General features: G+C 42.6%; 1 protein-coding gene across 1 annotated transcript; it reads left to right on the forward strand.

Moving 5' to 3' along the window:
* Positions 1–2,307: 2,307 nt before the first annotated feature.
* Positions 2,308–7,089, forward strand: GALR2 (galanin receptor 2). The gene is made up of 2 exons (XM_082212286.1): positions 2,308–3,126; positions 4,686–7,089. Exons 1-2 carry the CDS (start codon positions 2,747–2,749, stop codon positions 5,464–5,466), a joined length of 1,161 nt encoding a protein of 386 aa, XP_082068412.1. The 5' UTR covers positions 2,308–2,746; the 3' UTR covers positions 5,467–7,089.
* Positions 7,090–10,864: the final 3,775 nt, after the last annotated feature.

Genomic DNA, 10,864 nt, shown 5'->3' on the forward strand with positions numbered 1-10,864 from the left:
GACAGCTCAGTACAGAAAAGCAGAAACATTCTTATTATCTCCTCATACATTCCATACTTGGTATTTTCTGTAATTTTCCATGTACTTCTTTTCTATTTCACGAAATTAATAAAAACAACAAAAACAGCTTGCAAGCCAGCATTAAGTATGTCTTTTTATTTGTGACAATTCAAGTGTGTGGCTGGCTGTAATAATTCTAAATTATCCCAGGATTCAGTTACCTTTTATTTTCTAGCTGTAATTGCCAGCAGCATACCAGCGACAGACAATATAACAGCTAAGACTTAAGAGTGTCTGGCAAAGAAGAAAGTTTTTCAAACATATTTTGCTAACAACAACAACAAAATAAATGGATCTTCTCATATTTGAACTACGGTAATTTTCTTTTCTGCTCTTCTGGAGTTGGCATCCATTTTGTCCTTGGCTACACTGCTGGTGGCAACCATTTTCTGACTGGTGCTGTCCATGCCTTTTCAAAATTCCCAAAATGCCCCTGGACCAAAAAAAGGTTGGAGACTCCTAGTCTACAGATAGCCTCTCCCTTCTCTTCCATGTGACAGATCTTGATGGATTTGACCAATAAAGTGCTTATAGCCAAAATCATTACCACCCTTATTCCACAGAGTAGAGAGCACACCATATGGTACGCAAGTTAGCAGCTATGTGGCAGGAGCAGCCCAATCTATTCTGATGAGGGTGCCTTTGTATGGGACTTTGCCATTATTCTAATTTGGTGCTTTGGCATACAAAAAATGGTGTGTTGTGCCTCAGTGGTGGAGCACTTAGTTTGCATGCAGAAAAGCCACTGCCATTTCAAACTTTGCCATTTCCAGTTAAAGCTATTAGGTAGCAGGGGCTGGGAAATACATTTTTTTCTGCCTGAGACCCTGGAGAGCAACAGCCAATCCTCATTCCCTCATGATGTTATTATTTACTCTGACAACTTTCTCATTAAATACAAATTTATGGAAAGTGTCAAAGAGAAAGGGGGCAGAACATAATGATGATGATGATGATGATGATGATGATGATGATAATGTGGTGCTGCAAGGTTTTTAGTACAGAACTACTGAGAACAGAGAAATTGTAGGCAGCTCAAATACTCTTATCGCCAAGGCTTCCCATTTTCTCTCTGTGTAGAGGATGCTGGTATTACTCATTCTGCCATCAACGAAGAAAGAAGCAAATCATATTTTACAGTCGCTCAGCCTGGGAACACCATGGGATCTGGAAGAACTGGGGGAAGATGAACTTATGGATGTACTCAGTGCAGGAGACTGGGAGACAGTTTCTTCTAAGAAATATAAACATTGCTTTGGAAAAATTGGAGAACAGCCCAGAAATATCAGGTCATTATGTTCACATTCTTCTTCCACACACAAGAAATGATATGATGTTTTATTAGTACTGTTCCTCATCAGTCTAAGCATGATCTTCGTTAATTTCTAAATCCTCAACAGTAAGTGTCATGGAAGGGAGTTTCCAAGGGTCATCTAGTCCAACCCCATGCAATTCAGGAATCCGTGACAGATGCTCATCCAACCTCTGCTTATAATCTTCAAATAAGGGAGGGTCTACCACCTTCATTCTACTGAAGAAGAGAAGAAGAGTTTGGATTTGATATCCCGCTTTATCACTACCCAAAGGAGTCTCAAAGCGGCTAACATTCTCCTTTCCCTTCCTCCCTCACAGCAAACACTCTGTGAGGTGAGTGAGGCTGAGAGACTTCAGAGAAGTGTGACTAGCCCAAAGTCACCCAGCAGCTGCATGTGGAGGAGCGGTGAAGCGAACCCAGTTCCCCAGATTATGAGTCTACTGCTCTTAACCACTACACCACACTGGCTGGGACTCATGCCTCCAGCATTCTGTATTCTGGACTGCAGATTCTCCACTGCTGACAGTGATTCGCATAAGCATGGTGGCACATTTTTCAGCCGCTACACTCAGCAGAGATATGTGTAAATATCTGAGCCAGCTGCATGTGGTAGCTGTTAATGTGTGCACCACTAGCTCTTACATATCTTGGAAGATTCTGCCCCTTCCCTGATGCACCAACGAAGGGTTGAACAACAGTTCATCCCTTTGCAGTATGAAGTTATCAGCAAAGGAATGTCAATTTATTTATCACTAAAGCAATCCTTCCGTTCTTCCAAAAGCACATGGCAAGCCCCAGACTTGCAAACACTCTGAATGTTCAGTGTGTGTAGTATGTATGTGGGGAGGGGTCTGTGTTTCCATAGATACCATTTCCTTTTATTTTAGCTGTTTGTCTCCCTGGAAACAAGAGGCAGGCTTGACTATATTAGTCCCCCAAGCATAGCATGGATTCAGAACGCACTCAGTGCTATATTAAAACGCCCATAAAAGCGCAACTGGCAAGAAGTTTAGTCCTTCAGCTTCGCACACCTACAAGAGTGGCTGCCAGTGAGGGCTTCCCTTCAGAGAAAAGGCAGCTGTCTGAAAGGCACTCCAGCACCATACAAAGTCGGAATCTGTTTGCTGTGAAAGGAAATAAACTTGGAGCTTTAACGGTACCGTTTTTTTAAAAAAACTTGATAGCAGGCAGAAGCCCAGCATCTGTGAATGGGACTTGGGGTGAGCTGAAGGACTGCAAAGAGGAGAGTCACTATGCAAAAGATCTGCTATGATGGAAACAATTTCTTAGAAGAAAAGTTGACTTCCAAACAGAAGCCATCTCTCTCCTCCTGGCTAAACCTTTCTCCATCGTCTCCTTCCTAATCAGGGCATGCAACTTGCTTCCAAGATGAACAGAACATTGTCCCAGCTAAACTCTTCAGGAAGCAGCGAGAGCAGCTGTTGGCATCTGGTGTCTATCCTCATTCCTCTAGCGTATTCTCTGATTTTCCTGGTAGGCACGGTGGGCAACTCTCTGGTACTGGCAGTGCTGCTGAGGAACAGGCAAGTCAACAACACCACCAACCTCTTCATCCTCAATCTGGGAGTGGCCGACCTGTGCTTTATAGTCTTCTGCGTGCCCTTCCAGGCCACCATCTACACCCTGGATGACTGGATCTTTGGGCCACTCATGTGCAAAGCAGTGCACTTCTTCATCTACCTGACCATGTATGCCAGCAGCTTCACCCTCACAACTGTATCCCTAGACAGGTGAGCAAGCAGTTGGGGAGTGGGGGGGGGGGAGTTTGGACTTTTAGAGTCACTATAGAGTATCAATATCTCCGCAGCTACTAACGATTCCCTGCCTCCCACTTCCTTGCATGCATGTAAAACTTTGTTTCGTAACTTTCTCACTGTTCCATCAATCTACTTAATGTTTTACAAATCCAGGACAACAGATCCAAAAAGGAAACATTGCCTAGACAAAGGAGCGCCCCCAGAATAACAGCATCACAAGGGTCATCTTGTCTATGCCCTTACATCGAGAATTCCCTTCAAACAAATTATCCCAATACTATACAGACCACAGTCACAGAGTCACAGAGCCACAGTCAGGTAGATTGTGAGATTTGGCATTCTTTTATTTCACATGTCAACACATGTCCAAAGGCTTCCCGACTCCTTTTGTTGAGGTAATCTGTCCTAAAATTTAACTCCAATATTTGCACCCAAATATTGGGTGTCACTCCAAATATATGTAGTCCGTGTTCTTACAATGACAAAAGTAAATGAAATTTTTGATATAAGAATCTATATTGTTCATATGGTTTTGGTTAAAAAAAGAAGAAAATTGTAATGTGAAAGCATTTTGTTGCTGGTGAAGTTATGTTGTAAATTGAAAATAAAAAATGGGGAGGGGGGAGATAAAGAAGGTTTTCTCTGAAATAACTACCCCCAGGCTGTTTAAAGAGCATATTCTTTGGGGAACCTCACTGTATCCTAGCTGCTTGGTAAGTGCAGCTGTATATTACACGATTATGAAAACCTGTTAGTCACATTCATATATGAAATAATATCCTGTGTTACAGGTATGTGCATATAGTGAGGTTAGAAGGAAATGAAATGCAGAGGGTGGAGGAAGAGAAATACAAAAAATAAAAAATAAAGACACTGATAATTACTTTATTAATATTGACTATGTAAAAAAAAAAAGTTGTTGATATTACAGACTGAATTGGGACACTGGGTGGTATGTAGCTAAGTTTTACTCAAAGACCTATTGATTGAGTTAGGTCCCTTAATTTCAGTGGGTCTATTCTTAGCAAAACTAGCTGAATACTAAGGTGATTTTTTAAAATAATAAAAATTGCATTCCACGTTAATTGGCTCTCCAGTGCCAGAGCTATCAACAACAACTTTGTGTGTTGCAATTGTCACCATCTGTACTATTCTACATTTCATTTTCCCACAATCTATACACACACACACACAACATTTCATGCATCCAACAAAGTGGAAATTTGTCAACAGAAACTTAAGGCATAATAAATTTGCTAGTCTTTAAGGTGCCACAAGACTCTTTGTTGTTGTCACATATTGAGTTAAGGAGCTCGATTGTATGATAGTGGACTCTAGTGCTGCCATTTCATCACAGGGAGAAACTTCTCCAACATTCAAGATATTATTTTGGCTATTGCATTTACCATCATAACCACGCCCTGTAACTTTGGTTTCTTCCCACATACAGTATTTACTAGATTTGATTTGATTTAAATTCTGCTACCACCTCAGCATCATGACCTTCTCTTGCTTTACTTTTGCCTTCCTAGGTATCTAGCCATAAGGTACCCTTTGCATTCAAGAGAACTGCGAACCCCCAGGAATGCCCTCACCGCCATTTGTCTCATCTGGGGCCTTTCCTTCGTCTTCTCTGGACCTTACATCAGTTACTACCAGGAGTTTCAGGTGGCCAATGTTACTGTCTGCCATCCCATCTGGAAAGTCTCTCAGCGCAAAGTTATGGACCTCTGCACTTTTGTCTTCAGCTATGTCATTCCTGTGCTGATTCTGAGCCTCACCTACGTGAGGACCATCCGTTACCTCTGGACGTCGGTGGACCCCATTAAAGACATGTCTGATTCCAAGAAGGGCAAGCGCAAGGTCACGCGGATGATCATCATTGTGGCTGTTCTCTTCTGCCTTTGCTGGCTGCCCCATCACTTGGTCATCCTCTGCTTTTGGTTTGGCTACTTCCCACTGAACAACGCAACCTACGTGCTCAGAATCCTCTCCCACCTGATTTCGTACGCCAACTCATGTGTCAACCCCATCGTCTACGCTCTGGTATCCAAACATTTCCGTAAGGGATTCAGGAAGATATTCAGTTGCCTCTTGCACAAAAGAGTGACCAACAAGGTTCATGTGGCACAGGTGACTCACACAGTGAGCATCTTGGAAGCAGATCTGACAGAGGTGATACACGTCAGTGAGCCCATGCATGCCAGGGCCTCCAGCTGCTGTCAAATCCCCATCCAGACATGGGGTGAGGCAGAGCAGCTGAGTCGCCAAGAGAGAGTCACCAACCCTTTCATCACTTTCAATGTCACTTAGAAAAGTGCCTTTTCTCTAGGCTCTAGCCAAAGGATTAATTCCTTGGCAACTGAAGGATGTACGGTTTTAAGAACAAAAGATAGTGGCTGAAAACACAAGAACCAGCAGATGGCTCCAGCCAACGATATTTGATTGTTTGTTGCTCCCTTCTCCACCAGAAGCCATTGCACTATTGGAGACTCTGCAAGGCAAAGCTCACAGTGCACTGAGCATGAAGTACATGCAGAGAACAGCACTGGAAGGTGTCTTCATTTCATTTTGCACATTTTTAAAGTGGCTTCAGTTATTGGTTTGTTTTCATTGTTGTGCATTTTGTGTTCTCATTTTGTATTTTTATGTTGTGAACTGCCCTGTGATCTTCGGAGGAAGGGCATTATACAAATTTAATAAGTAAATAAAGGAATTAAAATAAAACTCCGTTGAAGAGATTAGCTGATCAAGCAATTATTGTACTGGGAATCTGGACTCACCAGTGTATTACAGGGGCCTGGGGAATAGGGTTCTATAGCCTAAAGGAAGAAGAGAAAGATTATTACACCAAAAAATGAGACTGGCTGGTTGACTGTGTCAAGGACTTTGGACTTCGAGTAGGAAACCTCTGGAATCTGTTACAAGGGTAAACCATGATCTCTCTGTGCTCAAATCACAAAGCCCCCTTCAGGAGCAGTAGAGTTTAGCCCCTTCACTGCCAGCAAATATGAATCTTATAAAGTCTGTCTGTCTGTCCCCCCCCCCTCTCTCTCTCTCTGTGTGTGTACATACTGTATGTACTACAGATTCTAACTTCCATCCTTCAATGTAGAGATGGGAAATCTGTGGTCCCTGATCAGGGTTCCCCCCCCCCAGCCAGAACTCACTGGAACTCAGTTCCGGTACCTCTCTGGTGGGTGCCATTGCCATTCTAAAAGAACAAGGGAAGTGTTCATGGTAAGTTCTGGCACCTCTTTTTCTAGAAAAATAGCACTGCTCTAGATGATGTTGTGTTTCTGTTCCCATCAACCCCAGGCAACATGTGGAGAGCCACAGGTTCCCCATCTCTGATCTTGGGCACCCAGAGTGGGCCGTACACTCTCCAGATCTAGATTTGAGTCCAACAACTCATGGTTCCAACTGGCTTTGACGGGTTGTGAATAAAGTTCATGGTGGGTTTAGGAATCTTAAGTCTTATGCTTGGTTTTTCTGTCCAAAGAATCACATTATTCTGTCCATAAAACATATTTGTACTGTATTGTATCTTCATTGCTTATGCTTCAATCTGTGCATACTTAATGTGAGAATAGGCCCAACTGAACTCATTGGGAGTTATTTCTGAGTAAACATGCATATGATTGCACTCTTAATCACACAAGTTTAGACCTAAAAATAAATTCTTGTATCTCACAACATTCCACCTACTCACTGCCAAAACAACAGTATCCAGTCAATAGGTTTACCAATTTGTTTGTTTGATTTGCTTTCCTAGAGTGAGCAGATTATTTTCTTCATAGGACCCACTTCTGTTATCATGCCTACAATAAAACAATCAATTTATGATGGTAGAAATAGAAACAATAATGATGTATAGCAGATGCTTTTGGTCTGTATAATAAAAGATACTAAGTGTGTGTTATTTGTTTGCTGAAATTGTGTGTACAGTCAATTTCATTCATCCAAAATATTACAGAAAATATGTAAGGCTTTTTAATAATCTGAAGACCATAAAATGAGGACCCTACATAATATTTAATGTATATGATGCAAAAGAAGGGTGTTTTTCTATGGCATATACAGTACCACAGTGCAATCCCACAGTATTTAGGAATGAGAGTTTACTGGGGGCAAAGTCCATGTTTTCACATCTTGGTTATAGCAAAATAGGACAGTACGTCAAGTTGGACTTGAGATGCTAAGAGAGAGGAAAGGCTTTAAAGTCAACTTTATTATTCTGATTACTTGTGCAATGTAGTTAGTGCACAGATAAGTTTTTTCTCTCTAGGGAACATTGCACACACAAAACTATGGCCATGGGTTACAGGAAATTTGCATGTATTATATGTACAAATAATGCAAATTGCAGATCTTACAAGGAGGCCATTGGGCCATGCCTGGTGGATATATTTTGCTTTCACCCTGATGCTATTTGTGCAATTTTCAGCACAAAGTAATTTTCTGTATAGCTTGGACTTGATGTGAACGGAAATCTCAGCAGTGAGAGCTATTTGTTGAATTTTGTCAATAAAAGCTAGGTCAGTGGCTGAGGTCCTCTTTTGTGTTCCATCTCTTCCAGATAGATAGGTACTGATTATTCTGAATGAATCCTTTCTAACTCCTTACTTGAATAGGTCATGCACTTTTGGTATCTGATTGATGGCAGTTGATATGGATAATGCACACAGCTCTGAGTATGATATTCTATAAGGAAATTTAATCAAACCACTATTGTGGATTCCAGCAGAAAGTCCTCAAAAAGTATTTGTGCAACATTATTTTTTCAGTTCAACCTCCATGGAACCGTCTTCTTCTTCTTCTTCTTCTTCTTCTTCTTCTTCTTCTTCTTCTTCTTCTTCTTCTCCTTCTCCTCCTCCTCCTCCTCCTCCTCCTCTTCCTCTTCCTCTTCCTCTTCTTTTTGTAACTGGAGACATAGGTAAAGGTAAAGGGACCCCGGACCATTAGGTCCAGTCATGGCTGACTCTGGGGTTGCGGGGCTCATCTCGCTTTATTGGCCGAGGGAGCCGGCGTACGGCTTCTGGGTCATGTAGCCAGCATGACTAACCGCTTCTTGCGAACCAGAGCAGCGCACAGAAACACCGTTTACCTTCCCCTATTTATCTACTTGCACTTTGACATGCTTTCAGACTGCTAGGTGGGCGGGAGCAGGGACCGAGCAACAGCTCACCCCGTCGCGGGGATTCGAACCGCCGACCTTCTGATCGGCAAGTCCTAGGCTCTGTGCTTTAACCCACAGCGCCACCCGCGTCCCAAACTGGAGACATACCAAATTTAAAACAAGTGAACAATCCCAGAATGCAGAATATATATGGACTAGTAGAGTAGCAAAGTCTCTCATCTACACTCCACAAACCCGCTTGGTCCTCACCTTTTGGATCCTACCTCCTCTTCTGAGGTTCTTGGAAACTTTTGTCTGACCATGTCAGCCAATCTCCATTAAACCTTATTGTATCCAGAACTGGTTGTTCCTACGTCAAGGTCTGCAATGCTCCCTATCAATAATCTCTATATTTAGTCTAACAATTCTTCTGGCATGAATCATGCACGGTAACTGTATAAACACATCATATATATATATATATCTTTATTTACCTCCCTGGTCCAAATGTTCTACAGTAGAGGGATATATTTAATACGCATCTCATCCTTCTTCAGTTCCTTCTCATGCTGTCTCTTCATCTTTTTCAAGTCTTCTGGCTGATTGACAGGTTTCTTTCTATTGTTTCTAGCTAAGGGTTAATGTTTCTGAAAGAGGAGACATTGTGGCACGTGGTTAGCTGCTTATCTTAGCTTGGTTCCACTACTGGAGAAGGAGTGAAAGGAGGAGCAAGATTTCCATTGCTAAATTGTGCACATGAGCAGAAGGTGGGAGGAGCTGAAGAAAAACCAACCTTGACCACCACAGTAATTTACAGCCTGTGATAATGCTACTGAATACTCATTTCATAACATAGCAACGAATCCAATATCTGGGTGGAATAAAATTGCAGCCATACCACCCACTCCCAAACTGATTTTCAACAGATGATGTAGGACTCTCTCCTGGTTCAAAATAAATGTGTCCTTCACAGACAGAGCTGCCCCAATACATTTTGGTTTCTAAGACGAAGACAAAGATGGCACCTCCCCTCATCCTATGTATAAAAGCTGACCAAACTGACAGCTGAGGCTTACTTCAACATGGAACAACATCTCCACTACAAATGAGGACAGCAGACTACCTTCAGGGTGGTCTGGTGAGGTAGCATAAATCAGTGCACTCTTCACCCGTCAGCATTTGTTGCCTAAGGTGGCTGCTTCACTCTGCCTCATGATAGAGCTGGCCCTCTTGAGAGAAGCACATATCCTCACCCAACTCATTTGGGAGTGAGTGTGGTGTAGTGGTTAAGAGCGGTAGATTCGTAATCTGGTGAACCGGGTTCGCGTCCCCGCTCCTCCACATGCAACTGCTGGGTGACCTTGGGCTAGTCACACTTCTCTGAAGTCTCTCAGCCCCACTCACCTCACAGAGTGTTTGTTGTGGGGGAGGAAGGGAAAGGAGAATGTTAGCCGCTTTGAGACTCCTTTGGGTAGTGATAAAGCGGGATATCAAATCCAAACTCCTCCTCCCCTTCTTCCTCTTCTTCTTCTTACAATGGAGGCAGATTCAAGGAGAACTAAAGGAAGGAAGCCATTGAAATTCAGAAGAAAACTAACAAATGACTATTCATACACCGGGAACTGAAGCATGTGCACAAGGAGTTGTCCAGTGAAAGTCACTTAACTCAGAGTTCAGGAGACAGATTCTAGAAAAAGAGGTGAGGGGAAAAACCAAGAATAAAATATAAAATACTGATAGACACAAAAAATAGAGGAGGTTTCTCCCTGCAGGATATGAGATTATATTATGAAGCATTTTCTCCATTGCCTTCTTTTAGCTATTTGGCAGATTATAAAAGCAGGCATTATGCAAGGCCCTTATTCAATTCCCTTGAGGACGCATCTGAGGAACTTACACACATAAAAGTAGATAGTGTTACATGTCAGGCTGCCCCTGCAATTCTGATGAGCACCTGCAGCTAAAATGGTCATCTTAACTCCATCTAGCAATTAGGCCACTCAGGGCCACTTCAAAAGAAACTAACCCCCCCCTCAATTTCGTCAAGTACCATGAAGCAAAAATCTCATCTCTCAGAAATGTTCTCTACAAGTAATCTTTCATTAGATTCCCTTGCTGCTTATTTTTATAAAAACAAAATGGAAACTCATCAGCTCTCCAAGAGAGGTGGGATAACCAGCCACTGCTCATTTTCACCAGTTGTACAATTTTACTTCACTATAGCTGCATACAGTGGATGCTCGGGTTGCGAACGTGATCCGTGCAGGAAGCACATCCGCAACCCGCAGTACTGCATCTGCACATGCGCGGCTCACGATTCAGCACTTCTGCACATGCGCAAAGTGCGATTTAGCGTTTCTGCACATGCGCAAGCGCCAAAACCCGGAAGTAATCCGTTCTGGTACTTCCAGGTTTGGCACGGTGCGTAACCCGAAATCGCGCAACCCAAAGTGTCTGTAACCCGAGGTATGACTGTATTTTTCAAATTATTCATTGGCTAGCATTAGCTGTGGGGTTGGGGAGGAAATTAGGAAGCAAGGAAAAAAGAAAACTCCAGATACCAAACCATTTGGCCTGGTCTGAAAAGGACCA

Source organism: Podarcis vaucheri (genome assembly GCF_965113315.1).
Source record: "Podarcis vaucheri genome assembly, chromosome: 2".
Taxonomy (NCBI): domain Eukaryota; kingdom Metazoa; phylum Chordata; class Lepidosauria; order Squamata; family Lacertidae; genus Podarcis; species Podarcis vaucheri.